This window comes from Salvelinus fontinalis, chromosome 36 (genome assembly GCF_029448725.1).
Source record: "Salvelinus fontinalis isolate EN_2023a chromosome 36, ASM2944872v1, whole genome shotgun sequence".
NCBI lineage: Eukaryota > Metazoa > Chordata > Actinopteri > Salmoniformes > Salmonidae > Salvelinus > Salvelinus fontinalis.
In genome coordinates, this window is record NC_074700.1 from 5246096 (window position 1) to 5267557 (window position 21462).

General features: G+C 43.0%; 1 protein-coding gene across 3 annotated transcripts in view; it reads left to right on the plus strand.

Moving 5' to 3' along the window:
* The window catches only part of LOC129835068 (cGMP-specific 3',5'-cyclic phosphodiesterase-like), a 90143-nt gene that overhangs the window by 15363 nt on the left and 53318 nt on the right, over positions 1–21462 (plus strand). For 2 of the 3 annotated variants that reach the window (XM_055900418.1, XM_055900420.1), the window contains exons 1-3: positions 9475–9747; positions 14791–15340; positions 20432–20605. In XM_055900418.1, the coding sequence (XP_055756393.1) occupies positions 9650–9747; positions 14791–15340; positions 20432–20605 (822 nt within the window). In that variant the 5' untranslated portion in view covers positions 9475–9649. Of the gene's footprint in view, positions 1–9474; positions 9748–14790; positions 15341–20431; positions 20606–21462 lie in introns of those variants that run through there. The other variant, XM_055900421.1, reaches the window with a different exon arrangement.

Here is a 21462-nt window from a genome sequence, read left to right on the forward strand (position 1 = left end):
GTAGTTGTTGTGAATTTGTTAGATTACTTGTTAGATATTACTGCAATGTCGGAAATAGAAGCACAAGCATTTAGCTTCACTCGCATTAACACCTGCATTGCTTGCTGTTTGGGGTTTCAGGCTGGGTTTCTGTGCAGCACTTTGAGATATCAGCTGATGTAAAAAGGGCTATATAAATACATTTGATTTGATTTGATTTAACCATGTGTATGTGACCATTAACATTTGATTTGATTTGACTTGAAGTATAGGGCACCTCGCGGCAGGAAAAACAGAACTATACAATCATTTGTGCCAGGTGTGATATCCCTCCTAAACAGCTCTGGCTAATGTTACTATCGACCCAGTAAGGCCAGCAGGTTAGTCTCTTTTTATTGGTATGTAACAGTTATGAATGTTGTATTGTCAGTTTGTATTCTACTGTATTTAAATGCCACGTTAAACATGTACATGATACTGCAAAAAATGGCCCCATGGGGACAATAAATCAATAAAGTAAAGTATGATGAAGTACGGTGCCTTGCGAAAGTATTCACCCCCTTGGCATTTTTCCTATTTTGTTGCCTTACAACCTGGAATTAAAATATATATTTTTGAGGGGTTGTATCATTTGATTTACACAACATGCCTACCACTTTGAAGATGCAAAATAGTTTTTATTGTGAAACAAACAAGAAATAAGACAAAAAAACGGAAAACTTGAGCGTGTATAACTATTCACCCCCCCCCCAAAATCAATACTTTGTAGAGCCACCTTTTGCAGCAATTACAGCTGCAAGTCTCTTGGGGTATGTCTCTATAAGCTTGGCAAATCTAACCACTGGGATTTTTGCCCATTCTTCAAGGCAAAACTGCTCCAGCTCCTTCAAGTTGGATGGGTTCCGCTGGTGTACAGCATTATTTAAGTCATACCACAGATTCTCAATTGGATTGAGGTCTGGGCTTTGACTAGGCCATTCCAAGACATTTAAATGTTTCCCCTTAAACCACTTGAGTGTTGCATTAGCAGTATGCTTAGGGTCATTGTCCTGCTGGAAGGTGAGCCTCCATCCCGTTCTCAAATCCCTGGAAGACTGAAACAGGTTTCCCTCAAGAATTTCCCTGTATTTAGCGCCATCCATCATTCCTTCAATTGTGACCAGTTTCCCAGTCCCTGCCCATGAAAAACATCCCCACATGCTGCCACCACCATGCTTCACTGTGGATGTTGTTCTCGGGGTGATGAGAGCTGTTGGGTTTGCGCCAGACATAGCATTTTCCTTGATGGCCAAAAGCTCAATTTTAGTCTCATCTGACCAGAGTACCTTCTTCCATATATTTGGGGTGTCTCCCACATGCCTTTTGGCGAACACAAAACGTGTTTGCTTATTTTTTTCTTTAAGCAATGGCTTTTTTTCTGGCCACTCTTCCGTAAAGCCCAGCTCTGTGGAGTGTATGGCTTAAAGTGGGTCTATGAACAAATACTCCAATCTCCGCTGTGGAGCTTTGCAGCTCCTTCAGGGTTATCTTTGGTCTCTTTGTTGCCTCTCTGATTAATTCCCTCCTTGCCTGGTCCGTGAGTTTTGGTGGGCGGCCTTCTCTTGGCAGGTTTATTGTGGTGCCATATTCTTTCCATTTTTTATAATGAATTTAATGGTGCTCTGTGGAATGTTCAAAGTTTCTGATATTTTTTTTATAACCCAACCCTGATCTGTACTTCTCCACAACTTTGTCCCTGACCTGTTTGGAGAGCTCCTTGGTCTTCATGGTGCCGCTTGCTTGGTGGTGCCCCTTGCTTGGTGGTGCCCCTTCCTTAGTGGTGTTGCAGACTCTGGGGCCTTTCAGAACTGGTGTATATGAGATCATGTGACAGATCATGTGACACTTAGATTGCACACAGGTGGACTTTATTTAACTAATTATGTGACTTCTGAAGGTAATTGGTTGCACCAGATCTTATATAGGGGCTTCATAGCAAAGGGGGTGAATACATATGCACGCACCACTTTTCAATTATAATTGTTTTTATTATTTTTTAAACAAGTATTTTTTTTCATTTCCCTTCAACAATTTTGACTATTTTGTGTATGTCCATTATATGAAATTCAAATAAAAATACATTTAAATTACAGGTTCTAATGCAACAAAATAGGAAAAATGCCAAAGGGGATGAATACTTTGCAAGGCACTGTATATCAGTATGATGCAGTATTACAGTATTACAGTAAAATGCAGTATTACAGTAAGATGCAGTATTACAGTATTACAGTAAGATGCAGTATTACAGTATTACAGTAAGATGCAATATTACAGTATGATGCAGTATATAAGGCTGTATTACAGTAAGATGCAGTATTACAGTATAAAATGCAGTGTATGATGCAAGTATTACAGTATGATGCAGTGTATGATGCAAGTATCACAGTATGATGCAGTATTACAGTAGGATGCAGTAGGATGCTGTAGATATGTGGAATTATTACTTGATCTACCAACAGATGCAGATACTGTAGATTCCAGATGGGTAGGTCCACTGTGAGTTTAGATCTATCTTTACAGAGTTGTAGCCCCCTTTATAATGATGGAAACTGTACTATATTAGGCTGGTAATTGGGATGTCTGACAAGCACCCTTTGATGTTGAGATGGATGAACATACATGGGAAACAGAGCGCATTGAGTGCATTCCCAGACATGGTCTGTTTCAAAGCCAAATTCCTCTGGTTTACAGATAATAGGGAAAGGCAATTGTTAGTGCACATACTATATTTATGGTGGAAGGCAAGGCATAGAAATACACATCATTTATGCAGAAATACACGTTTGATGTAATTAAAATAGCATGTGCTGTATAGGCATATTAGAATTCTGAGGCAAGGCTGTCAGAACTGTAGCTGGACTGATTATTTCAACGTTACAGGATAACTAAAATTGCTCAAGATTTCACGAATGAGTAACATGATATCCCTTCATCCTGATTGGGTAGTTCATTAAATGTTTTTCTACCAACTATTTGTAGCTGAAGTTTCTCTCACCAAACCCATTATGGGTATTCAAGGTAACGTCAGTACTGTTGCAGCTAAAACACAGTATTCGATCACTTTTTATTTTTAGCCTGGGAACAGGGAACATTGGCAACGTACAGCTAGCTATTCAAGGGATCTTGTTTTTTCAGTTTCAGTTTCATTTCCAGTTTCTTGTCAGTGACTGACTACGTGTGTTAAAAAAGCATCTGCTGTTGATGATGATGATGATGATGATAACGATCACTAAAACATTGAATCCCTTTTGAGCAGTGGGTGCTACACATTAGCAGTGGATGGCTTCCCTCATTACGATGTAAAACACCTGTACCCTTGCAGCACAGCTCTATACACAGTCAAGGCAATCCATTACTGTCAACTGCCTGCATCTACTACACATTTGTGATATTACTTTGACGTTGGGAAAGGGTTGGGAAACCCTGTGCCAACTGACTAAAATGTAAATGTGAAAAGGTAATGTATTCGGTTTCATTCGTAAACGTCAGTCATTCTGAAGCGCCGTGACACATTGCAATGGGAGAAGTGCTACATGCAGAGATGGGAAAAAGATAGATAAAAATGTATCTTGTTACAATAACAAGATACTCTAAAAACCAATGTATCAAGCTAAAATACTTCTGCAAGTACACACCTTCACTACAACAACATTTTCAGTAACAGTAACAAAAAACATTGACTGTGATATGTGTTTGTTTATCTACCATAGTTAAATGCACTGACTATAAGTACCTCTGGATAAATGACTAAATGTAAATCCCCCCCTTTCATCTTGCATTGGTATCAGAAGTCTGATGGCACTATGGTGAGATGAGTGTCTGCTAAATTACCAAAATGTAAATGTGAAAATGAACAATTGCAAAGCACACTGTGTCACACCCTGATCTGTTTCACCTGTCTTTGTGATTGTCTCCACCCCCCTCCAGGTGTCACCCATCTTCCCCATTATCCCCTGTGTATTTATACCTGTGTTCTCTGTCTGTCTGTTGCCAGTTTGTCTTTGGTTGTCAAGTCAACCAGCGGTTTTGAGTCTCAGCTCCTGCGTTCCCAGTCTCTCTTTTTCTCGCCCTCCTGGTTTTGACCCTTGCCTGTCCTGACTTGGAGCCGCCTGCCTGACCACTCTGCCTGCTCCTGAGCCTGCCTGCCGACCTGTACCTTTGCCCCACCTCTGGATATTTGACCTCTGCCTACCCTGAGCTTGCCTGCCATTCGGTACCATTGCCCCACCTCTGGTTTACTGATCCCTGCCTTAACCTGTCTATTGCCTGCCCCTGTTGGATTATTAAACCATTGTTAATTCGACGTTGTCTGCATCTGGGTCTTACCTTCACACCTGATACACTGGGTGTTATTATTGGCCTCGTTTCTGGGCGGAGCTCATTAGAATAATACCCAATGTGCTTTGCAAGTGTTATTTTTCATATGTACATTTTAGTCTTTTAGCAGACACTCTTATCACACCATAGTGCAATCAGACGTATGATACCAATGCAGGGTGAAAGGGTAGCACAAATTTTGAAACGGTATAAAAAATTATATTAAAAAGTATTTTGTATTTTGAAAATACAAATTACAGGTCTAAGTATTTTTTTACCAAATACATTGGATTGTAGTTCAGGCCAGTGTAACACAAATGACAAAATACTTAAGTATTTAAAAAGTAATTCAATACGTATTTCAAATACATGTAGCAGAAATCTCTGGCTATGTGTTATTACAACTGCAGGTGCACTGACAAATCCAGCACATTGAGTTTTTCTGCTTAGAATCGGCATAATCTGCATAATACTCATCAAGTGTTTATGTGTGTGACGCTTAAAGGCCATGTATTCAAATTAATCTTGTCAAATGCCTCTCGCTCATAATTTTGCCCCCGGGGAGGTGTTGCAGCGATTATAAAATCACTCAAGAAAAACTTGGTCTGTCAGAAAGACGATGAAAGGTTCACTGGCCCCTATGGCTTCTCCATGATTTGTTTGTCTAAGCAGGACACACACACACAGGCATGCTCACACACTTGCATGCACTCACAACCATCCACCTACTCATCCACCCACACGTAAACACACACACATAGACACGAATGCACACAGGCATCAGGCATGCAAGCACAAACACACACACACACACACCTCAAACTGATTAGACAATAGTGGTAATTGAATGACCATAATAACTATTTTTCAATTCAAAACCTTTGAAAAATGAGGGTCAACTTCTTTCTCCCTGGTTCTTTGTGGAAAACGAGATCCATTTTAGCCCCTTAATGTCAACAAAACGACGGTTGTTGATGTGTACGGCTATATTTCAGGTCCCTTTTTGTACATTTGAACACTACTAGGACAAATCTACCTTTTATCAGGGCTCTAAAGCAATAACAGTTGTGCCTCCCCATGGATTTAAAATGCCCCCTTTTAGGCATGTCATCCTCAAGCCGGTCCTGATGTCAAGGCTCAGAAGAAGAAGAAAAAGACAGAAGCGAACCATGACTGATATTGCTCTGCAAATGGAAATGTGCTCTTTCTGAGTGAGTGGGCTTCCAGCGGCTCAGGAAATAACTTTCTTTTGTCTGGAACAACTTAGTGATCCCCCAGTCTTCCACTGTAAACACACGGTTCCATGCAATAGAGGACAGTTGTATAACATCGGGAACCGGGTTCTCGGAGAACATTGAAACAGAACAGGCCCCTAAGCTGCTTCGGACAGACAGACAGAGGTAGTAGGTCATCTCGTTCAGTTAGGAGTGCGTCCCAGAGACCAACCCTCCCCCGGGACTGTGAACTTAAACCTCTTTTTCTCCCGTCCAATTTGATTTACCAGTGACCGTGTGCTCCGGGCTGACGTTCTACAGAGACGGTTCTGTGTTTTGTCAAATACGGAGAGGAAGCATGGAAAGTAGCCATTACAGCCCAGACCCATGCTTCTTCTCTACTCTGCCTGCCTGCACATATTTCAGCACACACACTGGCCTGCGTAGAGAGAGGTGTTCTAACCTAAGCTATCCTATGGGGCATTTCTAAACAGATACTTCTCAAATTATTCATCTTGTGTTAGTAGTATATGTCAGAGGGGTAGACCTGATATGTACCTGCGATATGTGAAGGGCCATGAATTTGCACAGGACAAAACATCACACTTAGCTTACATAGAGTACATGATAAGTACTACTAGTAGCATAAGAAGGATAAGAATACCAGTATGAGTGCTCTACTACACACATTAAAGGCGTTCTCTAGACAATACATTTAGTCTGATCATCTCTGTGTGCGTTTCCTACCATCTCTGTACCAATAATGGCCAACACCAGTAACAGCAGAATAATCCCCCATAATAACATCTTTCTAGTGCAGTGAGTGTACACTGAGGAATATTGAGTCTCCATTTAGAACAAGACGATACAGGCCTTCTACCCCATGGTCTTTTTCCGTTATGAGCCACAGCCATAAAGTAGCGTCCCTCCATGTTTCAGAATAACTCGTGCTTACTTAATGGCTCCACTGGAAAAAACCTGCAGGGCAAAGTCCACCGGAGAGGAGCTAAGAATGGGTAGAGGTGAGGTAGAGAGATCCCACAGACTCTGTGTGTGTGTGTGTGTTTGTGTGTGTGTGTGTGTGTGTGTGTGTGTGTGTGTGTGTGTGTGTGTGTGTGTGTGTGTGTGTGTGTGTGTGTGTGTGTGTGTGTGTGTGTGTGTGTGTGTGTGTGTGTGTGTGTGTGTGTGTGTGTGTGTGTGTGTGTGTGTGTGTGTGTGTGTGTGTGCACTCGAGTGAGTGTGTGAGAGAGAGGGAGGGGGGGAGTAGTGTATAGTGTGTGTGTATAAACTGTGTATGTATTAGATTGTGCTGGTGCAAGCTACTGCCCACTGTGGTTAAAAAGTAGGATGGTTTCCTTATGACAGCAGTGTGTGTGGTGCACTGCACTCAGCATTGCTTCCCATGATAGGAATGTGCAGTATATGGAAAGTTTTACTGCAGTGGGGTTATCTCTCAGAGTACAATTGAAGGCCACGTTTACAAAAGTGAGCTGGCTGTTTAAGCTAGAGCCGGGAATTATATGGTGGAGAGGGGAGTGTTGTTTGACTTGTGAGTGAAGGCCCGAGTAATCGCACCCAACCTCTCTCTGTCTGCTGAGTGACTACACCTGGACAGTGTTCCTGTGAAGGACATACACGCACTTGCAAGCTTGTTCACACACAAGCACGCATACAAGCATGCACGCATGCACGCACACACACAACCAATACACTTCCAGAAGGACTCCTACGCTTTCAAGGTCCCCAGACTGTTCTCGTAGACATAGTAAACGTAAATCCAGGACACTCAGATTAGTATGAAATGTTACATGAGACAGAGAAGAAACAAAAGGAGGGTTGTTGGGCGTATAACACGAACGTCTGGCAACCCAACGGTTGCTGTTTGAATCTCATCACAGACAACTTTAGCATTTGAGCTAATTAGCAACTTTGCAACTACTTACTACTTTTTAGATACTTTGGAACTACTTCGCATGTTAGCTAACCCTTCCGCTAACCCTAACCTTCACCTTTTAACCTACCTCCTAACTTTAACCCTAACTTTAACCCCTAACACAAATTCTTCCAGCTTTGGGGACCAACCCAAAGCATTTTCTTGCACTTCTATACATTTTGCCATGTCTAATGTGTATTCATGTGATATTTGAGTGACTCAAACATTATTACAAACTGATGGTGCACTACCCAATTTTGAAATTGCACCTTGTGCATTCTACTATTACAGCTTTCAAGAGTAAGTTGAAAGTCGGACTGAGTTCCTTTAAAGCCCCACAGTTTGGGAACCACTGCCCTAGCCTAGCTAACGTTAGCATTAGCCACCTAGCCACCCCTAGCTAACGTTAGCCACATCAAATTGGAATTCGTAACATATCATACACTTTGCAAATTTGAAACATATTGTACATTTAGCAAATGCGCAAAATATTTTACGTTTTGCAAATTCGTCACATTGTACGAATTGCAATTCGTAACATATCATACGAATTGTAATTTGTAACATATCATATGAAATGGATGATGGACATCCACAAATGAACACATACCATACGAAACGTAACATATTATACTTTATGCTCTGAGACCACTTTGCAGCAGAATGACAGACAGTGAGATTTACAAAGAGACCTGACAAGTCTAGACCAGCTCGGTTTTGAAACACACACTGTTGGAACATCTGGAAGAGAGCCTGGGGTGTGTGTGTGTGTGTGTGTGTGTGTGTGTGTGTGTGTGTGTGTGTGTGTGTGTGTGTGTGTGTGTGTGTGTGTGTGTGTGTGTGTGTGTGTGTGTGTGTGTGTGTGTGAGTGAGTGTGAGTGCGAGTGCGCGTGCGCGTGCGCGTGCGTATGTGGGTGTATGCATGTGTGTATGTATGTGTGTGTCCTGGGCATGTATGTGTTAATTATGGGGAAGGGTCCCACTATCAGATCCCCCTATCAGATAGACTGGATGCCTAATGTTCTGGGCTGTCCAGATTCTCTAGTAGGAGGCCAGGGAGCTCCCATATGCCTGGGGAGCGGGTCCTGTGCTCCCAGGGGAAAAAGAGACGCCATCTGCTGGGTAAGGTAACACCGCAGTATCAGCATGGTCCCACTGGCTGGCACACAGAATCTAAAGTGTCTGCGACAATGAATACTATATAGTCGAGGCCATTACTATTTGTCATTTCAGTGGGGGCCTCTGAAATGGGCTGGGGAGTTCAATGGAGCATGTTCAGTGATTGATTGACACGGCACACTCAGTGGTTCGTATTCATAAAGAGTCTCAGAGTAGGAGTGCTGATCTAGGATCAATGTAGCGTTTTAGGTAATAATGCATTGCATTATATGGATGGGAGGGGGCCTGATCTTAGATCAGCATTCCCAATCTGGGATATATTTATCAATATGGGCTAGCAACTTTAAATACAGATTTTTTTGTTGTTGTTGAGGAGAACCAGTGGGTCATCCCTCCTTGTAAAAGGCTTCCTTGTAGGTATTATTGATTGTGTTGCCCTTGTATCAGCATTCACCAACACCCACTCAAATCTATGAGGCAAGTAAGGTCATTTGAGTGAAAGGAAGGAGCCTTAGCTCATGCTGTATGTTAAATAGTTACATGTATTCATGAGATTATGCACATCGTGAAAATGTCAATCTATTTGGTTGACAATTAGGCTGAAAATATATTCAGCTGACTTATCAAGGGCACATTTTAACCATCTTCCATGAATTAACTTAGTTCACCGATGTGAAAATCTCTGCCATCCTGGATATGTACAAATATTATTGTAATTTATGCCCTTTGATGTAAACCCATATCTATTTTTTTCTGTCAAATAAACATACAAACAAATCACAAGAAAACATTGCTTTTCCATTTTGGAATTTAGAATCCGTTATTGGGGGGTGGGGGGGGGGGGGGGCATGTTGCTGAGGCGATGTTGCTGCGCAAAGGCAATGAGACTCTTGCAGAAGTCTACCCACAGACGCTCACAATGTAGGAAGCGCTCGCTTGAAAACAGATTACCACCACACACACTGCTTGCCAGTGACTGATATTATTTGCTTCCATCATCGGAGTTTTGATGGTAATCTGATTAATTTGAGGAATTTTGCCTCTGAGCATGGAGGGCTGCTATCTCCCCGAATACGAAAGGATGGAAGCGTGGCTTGACGACCACTTGGAGTTCGCTCACTCCTACTTTGTCAGGAAGGCTACAAGGTAAGCGCGGGGTGAGATTTAAGTCGTAACTGATGAATTGTATTTCCGAAACAGGGATAGCTCATTTTCTAATACATCCTCGCTGTCTATTATATTTTAATCAATCTGGGCGATAATTAATGTGTTCCGGTTATAGAAAAGCACTCGCAATGAGTTGTTTCAACGTAAAACGACATGCTACTAACGTTACTGACATGTATTATTGCGCCGGACCATCTGCACTACAATCAGTAACCATTCACCAAAATAGCGAGAGAATTGAAAGCGTAAGTGTAATTAATCATTAACCTTTATTCGGGTGATTCCATTCCACGCTGTTCCAAAAAGCGCAGCGAATTAAAAGTTACACACGTTTTGTTGTGTTAGCACACAACTTCTGGAATAGATGCTATTGACATTATTAGTTGTTTTGGTTTTATTATAACATAAAGGTGTTACGGCATGTTTTGACATATCGCAGTGGCTCGTGTGCAGTTTTTGTTACTGTTTTGATACGACATTATAGGCTGGATACATTTGCATAGATTGTAAACAGAACCTAAAATGACAATTAGTTCATCTTTAGACATACAGTCATTATTTACAGTATTCTATCTCACAACAGCACACTATACATTCATGGGTGAGGTGCCTGTTGTAGCAAGCCAGCAGCCTTACTGTCATTAAGGGCATATTCTGTCCATATAGTGAGGCTGGTACCTTGGCATCACAACTATCAGTCCTAGTTTAGTTTCAAGTTTCGCGTTTTACTGTCACTTGCACAACGTACAGTGAAATGCCTTTCTTGAAACCTCCAAACCCAACAATGCAGTAATCGATTTCAATGTAGCACAAAAAAAGAACATAAGGAAGAACAAAAACACAATAAATAAACATACGAAATAAGAAGAACATGAGAAAGTACAAAGCTTTATACAGTGTCAGTTCCAATACCATACAATGTGCAGGGATACTGGAGTGAAAGAGGGAGATATGTTTAGAGGTAAGGTGACTAGGCATCAGGATATATGATAAACAGAGTAGCAGCAGCATAAATGATGATTGCATGTGAGTGTGTGGGCTGTGTGTAGAGTCAGTATAAATGTTTGTGCATGTTATGTGTGTGTTGGAGTGTCAGTGTGCGTGAGTGTGTAGAGTCCTGTGAGTGTGCATAGAGACAGAGCAACAACAACAAAACGTAATACAAAGGTCAACTCAGAGAGTTTGTGTAGCCATTATTTTAGCTATTTAGAAGTCTTATGGTTTGGGGGATAGAAGCTGTTCAGAAGCCTGTTGGCACCTGTACCACTTGCCGTGCGGAAGCAGAGAGAACAGTCTATGGCTTGCGTGGATGGAGTCTTTAACGATTTTCCGGGTCTCCTTCTTACACTGCTTGATATAGAGGTCCTGGAAGGCAGGGAGCTCGGCCCCAGTGATGTACTGGCCTGTCCGTACCACCTTCTGTACAGCCATCCGATCGAGGGCGGTGCTGTTGCCATACCAAATAGTGATGCAGCCAGTCACGATGCTCTCAATGGTGCAGCTGTAGAACTTTCTGAGGATTTGACGGCCCATGCCAAACTTTTTCAACCTCCTCAGGGGGAAGAGGCGCTGTCACACCTTCTTCACAACCAATGCGCGTATGAGTGGACCATTTTAAGTCCTTAGTGATTTGGACACCGAGGAACTTGAAGCTCTCGACCCACTCCACTACAGCCCCGCTGATGTGGATAGGGGCATGCTCGCCCCCTTGTTTCCTGTTGTCCACGATCAGCTCCTTGGTCTTACTGAAGTTGAGGCAGAAGTCGTTGTCTCGGCACCACACTGCCAGGTCACTGACCTCATCCCTGTAGGCTGTCTCACCGGCCTGTCTTGGTGATGGTGTTGGAGTCGTGCGTGGCCACGCAGTCATGGGTGAACAGGGAGTACAGGAGGGGACTAAGCACACACCCCTGTGGGGCCGCCGTGTTGAGGGTCAGCGTGGCGGAGGTGATGTTGCCTACCATCACCAACAATGGGTAGAGACTTCCACTGCACTTGTTTCAGCACATCATTTGTTGTTGATGAAGAGGCAAATCCCTCCCCCTCTCGATTTCCCTGACTCTGCTGTCCTGTCCACTCCGTGACTGGAGAATCCATCGAGTTGGATAGCCCTGAGGGGTATCATGTCCGAAAGCCATGTTTCCGAAAAGCAGAGAATATTGCAGTTATGAGAGTCCCGTCTGTAGCAAATCCACGATCAGAGGTCGTCCATCTTATTATCAAGTGATCGGCCAATAGAATGGAGGGAAGAGGTGTCCAGTTTTCCCTACGGCTTAATCTCGCCAGGATTCCCCCTCTCCTGCCTCTTGGATGCCCTGAAGATTGGGTCGGAATTACATAAAGAGCCCAGGGCAGATGAGTCAAAGTTAAAATCGGAATTGGGGTAAGTAACTGCTGATCTGATGTTCAAAAGTTCTTGTTGGTTATAAGAAGTGATAGTGGATACATTCCGTGAAAATAAAGTGAAGACTTCTTTAGGGCTACTTATTTGCATTTAAGTATATCCAGAATAAGTGTTTGCCTGTCCAGGTTTTCATAATTTACATTTCAGTCAAATAATCTTATCTCATTTGATACCATCCCGTTTTCCATAGACCCATGAAAAGGTCAGACATATTTCTCTTAGAGAAGTAACAGGAGATATGTCTTTTTTTGTGTGTATCCACAGTAACCACATTATGTAAGAAAACATTTATTTGATTGACACGTCAAAATATATCCGTTTGCACATATCATCAGATCGGATGTTTAGGTCTGAAACTCAGTTCTCTAAGAGCTCCTAAGGACACATTAGGGCTGCTCTATGGGGGATTCTCACTAGGGGGTCACACACACACAGGCGTACACACTCGTTGCTGTCTCTTATGCTTGGCGAGATAACATTCCGCTTCCATCGGCTTGCGATTTCATAGTGTGGTTAGGGCTCAGTTTTATGTGTCTGGCAGGCAGCCTAATCTACAGGCACATTTCATGGCAAATACGTTTTACTGACGCTGGGGTTCCGGAAGGTTTCAGTAGGGCTGTTCAGCCAAAGTAAATCTTTGACAAAATAAAAAGGTTGGGATTTGAACCTAGGATCTTGTGGTTAACAGTGTTTTTTTAATGCTGGCACTGTGCATATCTGTCATGCTTTACAAATGTGCGCTGCTGACCAGAATTAGTCTGTGAGTTACTGTGTGAGGCGGAACGTGTGTGTGTGCGTAGTGTGTGCGCGTGGTGTGTACATTAGAGGTCGACCAATTATGATTTTTCAACGCCGATACCGATTATTGGAGGACCAAAAAAAGCCGATACCGATTAATCGGCCAATTTTTATATATATATATATATATATATATATTTATTTGTAATAATGACAATTACGACAATACTGAATGAACACTTGTTTTAACTTAATATAATACATCAATAAAATCAATTTAGTCTCAAATAAATAATGAAACATGTTCAATTTGGTTTAAATAATGCAAAAACAAAGTGTTGGAGAAGAAAGTAAAAGTGCAATATGTGCCATGTAAAAAAAGCTAACGTTTAAGTTCCTTGATCAGAACATGAGAACATATGAAAGCTGGTGGTTCCTTTTAACATGAGTCTTCAATATTCCCAGTTAAGAAGTTTTAGGTTGTAGTTATTATAGGAATTATAGGACTATTTCTCTCTACACCATTTGTATTTCAAATACCTTTGACTATTGGATGTTCTAATAGGTACGTTAGTATTGCCAGCCTAATCTCGGGAGTTGATAGGCTTGAAGTCATAAACAGCGCAATGCTTGAAGCACAGCGAAGAGCTGCTGGCAAACGCAGGAAAGTGCTGTTTGAATGAATGCTTACGAGCCTGCTGCTGCCTACCACCACGCAGTACATAATAACACACAGAAATACAAGCCTTAGGTCATTATTATGGTCAAATCTGGAAACTATCATCTCGAAAATGTTATCTAACAGGTGGCATCCATAAGTCTAAATATTGCTGTTACATTGCACAACCTTCAATGTTATGTCATAATTATGTTAAATTCTGGCAAATTAATTACAGTCTTTGTTAGGAAGAAATGGTCTTCAGACAGTTCGCAACGAGCCAGACGGCCCAAACTGCTGCATATACCCTGACTCTGCTTACACAGAACGCAAGAAAAGTGGTACAATGTCCCTAGTTAAAATAAATTCATGTTAGCAGGAAATATTAACTAAATATGCAGGTTTAAAAATATATACTTGTGTATTGATTTTAAGAAAGGCATTGATGTTTATGGTTAGGTTCACATTGGTGCAACGACAGTGCTTTTTTTTGCGAATGCGCTTGCTAAATCACCCGTTTGGCGAAGTAGGCTGTGATTCAATGGAAAATTAACAGGCACCACATCGATTATATGCAACGCAGGACAAGCTAGATAAACTAGTAATATCATCAACCATGTGTAGTTAACTAGTGATTATGTTAAGATTGATTGTTTTTTATAAGATAAGTTTAATGCTAGCTAGCACCTTAGCTTGGCTCCTTGCTGCACTCGCATAACAGGTAGTCAGCCTGCCACGCAGTCTCCCCGTGGAGTGCAATGTAATCGGCCATAATCGGTGTCCAAAAATGCAGATTACCGATTGTTATGAAAAGTTGAAATCGGCCCTAATTAATCGGCCATTCGGATTAATCGGCCGACCTCTAGTGTGCATACGCGTGTGCCCCTGGGACCGCGGTAGAACGTTGTTAAAATGCTCCTTAAATGTCTTTATACAATGTCTAACATTGTTGATTAATGTATTGTAAGTCTTGTAAGGCATATCTCATGATGTGCTGTAATGCAAGTCCTGTATGTCCTCTCTATTGTCTATTAGGAGATGCAGAAAGCTGGTCGAACTTCCTCACACTACCTCCACGTGTAATGCTTATCAAATACACAAATTCCTCAGATTGTTTATATTTTCCTCTAATATCCTATAATGTCGTATTGACCTGTTGTATAATGTCGATGATTGTTTTTATAAGGTCGTATAATGTCCTGTGTGTTGTGTGTTGGTACAGGGAGATGGTGAATGCCTGGTTTGCTGAGCGAGTCCACTCCATCCAGCCCTCCTCATCATCCTCCTCCTCGTCATCCTCCAAAGAAACCCTTACACCACAGAGACCCACCCAGCCCTCAGACAGTCCCTGCCTAGCCTTCTCCCTGCCCCCTTCCCTGGGCCTGAACGACGGGCGCTCTCCCTCCCCAGCCCCCAGCCCCGCTCCCAGCACCCCCACCCGCAAGATCTCTGCATCTGAGTTTGACAGGCCACTGAGGCCCATCGTGGTCAAGGACGCGGAAGGCTCACTAACCTTCCTCTGCGACGCCGAACCCGACCGAGGCGACATCCGGACGCCCATGCCCTTCAGAACCCAGCAGGGAGGGGTCGGGTTTGGCATCCCCACGGGGATGATGGACGAGGTGGGCAGTGCCCGGGGGTTGGACCGCTGTGCCAGGCTGTTGGAGTTGGTGAAGGATGTGTCGAGTCACTTGGACGTGACGGCTCTGTGCCACAAGATCTTCCTGCACATCAACGAGCTGATCGCTGCCGACCGCTACTCCCTCTTCCTGGTAGGTAGGAGCACGATGGGAAAGAAGGATTGGGCACGTGTTAGCCTATGAGAGAAAGGATAGGGCACGGGTTAGCCTATGAGAGAAAAAAGGATAGAGCACGGGTTAGCCTATGAGAGAAAAAATGGTAGGGCACGGGTTTAGCTTATGAGAGAAAGAAGGATAGGGCACGGGTTAGCCTATGAGAGAAAAAAGGATAGGGCACGGGTTTAGCCTATGAGAGAAAGAAGGATAGGGCACGGGTTAGCCTATGAGAGAAAGAAGGATAGGGCACGGGTTAGCCTATGAGAGAAAGAAGGATAGGGCACGGGTTAGCCTATGAGAGAAAGAAGGATAGGGCACGGGTTAGCCTATGAGAGAAAGAAGGATAGGGCACGGGTTAGCCTATGAGAGAAAGAAGGATAGGGCACGGGTTAGCCTATGAGAGAAAGAAGGATAGGGCACGGGTTAGCCTATGAGAGAAAGAAGGATAGGGCACGGGTTAGCCTATGAGAGAAAGAAGGATAGGGCACGGGTTAGCCTATGAGAGAAAGAAGGATAGGGCACGGCTTAGCCTATGAGAGAAAGAAGGATAGGGCACGGGTTAGCCTATGAGAGAAAGATGGATAGGGCACGGGTTAGCCTATGAGAGAAAGAAGGATAGGGCACGGGTTAGCCTATGAGAGAATGAAGGATAGGGGACGTGTTAGCCTATGAGAGAATGAAGGATAGGGCACGTGTTAGCCTATGAGAGAAAGAAGGATAGGGCACGTGTTAGCCTATGAGAGAAAGAAGGATAGGGCACGTGTTAGCCTATGAGAGAAAGAAGGATAGGGCACGGGTTAGCCTATGAGAGAAAGAAGGATAGGGCACGGGTTAGCCTATGAGAGAAAGAAGGATGGGGCACGGGTTAGCCTATGAGAGAAAGAAGGATGGGGCACGGGTTAGCCTATGAGAGAAAGGATAGGGCACGGGTTAGCCTATGAGAGAAAGAAGGATAGGGCACGGGTTAGCCTATGAGAGAAAGAAGGATAGGGCACGGGTTAGCCTATGAGAGAAATAAGGATAGGGCACGCGTTAGCCTATGAGAGAAAGAAGGATGGGACACGGGTTAGCCTATGAGAGAAAGGATAGGGCACGGGTTAGCCTATGAGAGAAAGAAGGATAGGGCACGGGTTAGCCTATGAGAGAAAGAAGGATAGGGCACGGGTTAGCCTATGAGAGAAAGAAGGATGGGACACGGGTTAGCCTATGAGAGAAAGAAGGATAGGGCACGGGTTAGCCTATGAGAGAAAGAAGGATGGGGCACGGGTTAGCCTATGAGAGAAAGAAGGATGGGGCACGGGTTAGCCTATGAGAGAAAGAAGGATAGGGCACGGGTTAGCCTATGAGAGAAAGAAGGATGGGGCACGGGCTAGCCTATGAGAGAAAGAAGGATGGGACACGGGTTAGCCTATGAGAGAAAGAAGGATGGGGCACGGGTTAGCCTATGAGAGAAAGAAGGATAGGGCACGGGTTAGCCTATGAGAGAAAGAAGGATGGGGCACGGGCTAGCCTATGAGAGAAAGAAGGATGGGACACGGGTTAGCCTATGAGAGAAAGGATAGGGCACGGGTTAGCCTATGAGAGAAAGAAGGATAGGGCACGGGTTAGCCTATGAGAGAAAGAAGGATAGGGCACGGGTTAGCCTATGTCATGAAACAAATTTAGTATGAGATGATGAAGGATTAGTATTTCAATTATATGGTGCGGAATTAAACTGTTTGAATAGTTGGCTCCCAAGTGTACTTCCTGCTCTCTCTTATTATAAAAAAGTATTATTATTAGAATGACATTTTTCATATTATAGATTTTTCCCCCCACACCAGATACAAACATACACATACGAACAACAACTTACAAACGCACACAAACCCCGACTACGTCTCATCTGCCCAGACCCGCATGCTCACACCTCCATCCCTAATGCCTGCATTAGTGTTTTCCACATTGTGTCAAATTGTACAATGGAAATCAATCTCGGTCGCCGATGCTATTTCAGTAATAAATCATTCGATTTTTCCATTGTGTTAATGATGTCCGGTTGATTGATTTCAAAGTTTTTAGTATATGTTTTTTCAAGATGAGAAGAAACCCATTTGGCTGGAGGATTATCTCACCACACCCTGATATGCCATGTCTTGAAATATGCAGACTGACGGATAAAAAATACATTTACGTTGTAATATTTTGACAGCCAACTTTCAAACTCTGCCCGTACGTTTTGAACTTCATAGCAGTCCCAGAAAGCATGGATTATTGAGTCCTTGTTAGTTTTACACTTAAGACATGACTCTGCCGTTGTGCTGTAGAATTTGTGAATTTTGTCTCTTGTATAATACATTCTACACATTAGATAATACTACATTTTAGTTAACTGTAATTTCATTAGTTATGCTCCAACATTCCCTCCATCTTGTGCCAACTTCAGTTATTTTTAAGTCTTGGTTCCAATAGTTTATATTTTTTTCTAAAAGAGTTGGATATGCTCTCTTTAAGGTTTTGTATATCTTACCTATCATATGAACATCCTTTTCTCACTCAAATAGGATTCCCTCAAGGCTGCTCTGATGTCCGAAAGAATTCCAATCAAAATTTCGTGATATGTATGTTTATGTTGCATACATTTGAAAATGTCTACATTGGTCAGTCCAAAATTGCTTTTTAATTCTATTATGGAAATAAATGTACATATGTACAAAATTAGTGGATTCGGCTATTTTAACACCCATTGCTGACAGGTGAATAAAATCGAGCACACAGCCATGCAATCTCCATAGGGAAACATGCCGACTGCAAGCCAGGCGTAATGGCCCAGCATCAGTGCCCGACCTCACTAATGCTCTTGTGGCTGAATGGAAGCAAGTTCTCGCAGCAATGTTCCAACATCTAGTGGAAAGCCTTCCCAGAATAGTGGAGGCTGTTATAGCAGGAGGAGGGGGGGGGGGGGGGACGACAACTTCATATGCCCATGATTTTAGAGTGAGATATCTACAGGCAGGTGTCCACATACTTTGGTCATGTAGTGTATTTCCTGTTACCAAGTCATTTACGGTTTCTATGCCTTTAGCTTTCCATGTGGATCAACTTATCTGTGAATTCTGAAACGCTGTCCAAGGATTGTTCCATAGGGTTGTGTTTTAGGGAGTGATATTGGTTCTCGTAGAATATGTTTCATTTTCTTCCATTTTGTTATAGTGTTCTTAACTATGAAGATGTTCATGTTCTTAGCTTTATCCTTTGAACAAAGACATGTAAAAAGATTCTGGGGATGAGCATGTGCATCTTCAATATGTACCCATTGTTCATCTAACTATGTTGCAAGTAAAAGCCTTGGGTAGCGTGTTGCAGTTTAGGCTCCTCAGAAAGGGGAGGGGAGGAAGGAAGGGGAGGACCATCCTCCTCAGTGAATTTCATAAAAATCTAAATTGTAAAACAATTAAAAAGTAAAAATGTTAAGATAAAACTATACTAAATATAATCACGTGACCAAATAATTGATTAAAACACACTATTTTGCAAAGAAGGTCTACAGTAGCCTCAACAGCACTCTGTAGGGTAGAACCATGGTGTAGCAGGAAGACAGCTAGCTTCCGTCCTCCTCTGGGTACACTGACTTCAATACAAAACCTAGGAGGTTCATGGTTCTCACCCTCTTCCATAGACAGACAGTAATTATGACAACATCCGGAGGATGTCCTCTAGCCTATCAGAGCTCTTGCAGCATGAACTGACATGTTGTCCACCCAATCAAAGGATCAGAGAATGAATCTAGTACTGAAAGCATAAGCTACAGCTAGCTAGCACTGCAGTGTATCGAATGTGGTGAGTAGTTGATTCAGAGAGCGAAATACAATAGTTGAACAGTTTTGAACAAATACATTTCTTCCAAAATGAAGGAGAAGCAAGAGAAGCAGTTTCACTTACTTAGCTAGCTAGTTTAGCCTACTGAAACACCCAGCTCAAACAGAGGGATGCTATGTTAGCTAGCTGGATATGACTTTCCAACAAGGTAAGCTTTTGATATTACTAATTTATTGCCACCGGGCCCGGTGACTATACACTGTAACGTTACTGCATGATTGTAGCGGGTTTACTTACTAACGCATTCATTTTATTAGCTATGCTGACTATGACGTTACTTTAGCTAATATGATGACAACGATGTAGGCTGTGTGTAGTGGTTATGTCATGGGTTGGCTTGGAAAGGTTTTTTCGCCTGGTCACATACAGCTGATGTGTTGTGCATTGAAGTCCACAAGCGAAGGGAAGAGGTGAGAGGAGGAGAGATGCGAGAACGGATACAACGTGACTGCTATGAAAGGGAACAGTGTTTACGCGTGATCAGGGGTGTATTCATTCCGCCAATTCTGTTGAAAAACGTTTCTTAACCGGGAACAAAACTGGGGATAAACATACCTGAATTTGTCCAATAGAAACTCTCGTTTGCAACTGTTGGACTGATGATTACACCCTATGTCAGCTAGATGCAGGCAAGAGTGTAAAAGGCGGTATTAAATGTCACTGTCTGTCCATGTGTCACTGTCTGTCACCTCAAATTTGTCTCTCGACCTGTGTGCACCTAAGTTGTAAACGTTCATTCAAACGCTAGGTTTTGGCAACCTCATGATGGGTATAGGGAACATTTTGTAGCCTAAACCTATCGCTGTTACCTGTTACATTGAACTGGGTGAATAGAGTATGAATGACAGTCATCCAATATGCTGTAATATAAATAAAAATCACCCTCCCTCATCTTAAACGGTACTTACCGCCACTGCCGTGCTGATACAATCCCAGGTCTGGAAGGTTAAAACCACACTCAGACTTAGGAAGAAGTAAAGCTTCCCTTTTTATTCTATTTGCTCATATCTTTGAATTTCTGTCTAATCCTTATCTATCTAATTATACAACCGTATCAGGTAGCAATGATAACATTTCCATGCAAATGAACAGTAAAGTATCATATCAGTATCATGGCGTGGTGTAAACTGTGGCGCATTTTGCACAGTTTCTTCCTGTAGAATCTCGATAGGTATGACCTCACTTCTGTTCCTCGTTGTGTGATCCCAGGTGGGCGAGGACAGCTCCAACAGGAAGTTCCTGGTGAGCAGGCTGTTCGATGTGGCCGAGGGCTCCACACTGGAGGAGGTGTCTAATAGCTGCATCCGCCTGGAGTGGAACAAGGGAATTGTGGGTCACGTGGCGGCCACGGGCCAGCCCCTCAACATCAAGAACGCTTACGAGGTGAGACTTTTTTATTTATTTTTTATTTAACTAGGCAAGTCAGTTAAGAACAAATTCTTATTTTACAATGACGGCCTACCCCGGCCAAACCCTCCCCTAACCCGGACTACGCTGGGCCAATAGAGCGCCGCCCTATGGGTCTCCCGATCACGGCCGGTTGTGTTACAGCCCGGGATTGAACCAGGGTCTGTAGTGACGCCTCAAGCACTGATAGGCAGTGCCTTAGACCGCTGCGCCACTCGGGAGACGGAGCCTTACTTTCCTCGTTGTTTGGTAGTCTCATTCTCTTTTTATTTTCCTTCTTGGGTAAGGCTTTAATTGACTGTCCTATTTCAGCTGGTACTTACTAAAACATTATGCGGTTAAAAGCGGTAATTCATGGAGCCTACTTCGAAGAATTCATCACAATTGATGACCACCGGGAATCACATGGTAGTGGTGCCTGTTTCAATGAATCGTCAAGAAACCCAAAGGTAGTTATCACAGTAGGTAATGAATGATTATTACAACATATTCCCGTGTACATTCTAAGTACTACCTAGGTAATACAGCAGCGAACTGTAAAATAAAGGGTAATCCTCTTTTAACCTCCTTTTTTTGCAGCCTCCCTTGTTTCTCTGCTGCATGTCCGATAATATGGACACCCGGTGCTGTTTGCGTAGGTAGGATTATGATGATGAATATAACGAGGATGTTAGGTGTGTGTGTGTTTTGAATCAGGCCACTGTTTGTGTTGGGGAGTATGTGTCTTTGCTGTCGGAGTGCAGGATCTGAGAGGGACTGGCCAAGCAGAAACCACAGGGAGGGAGGGAGGGAGGGAGGGAGGGAGGGAGGGAGGGAGGGAGGGAGGATTTAAA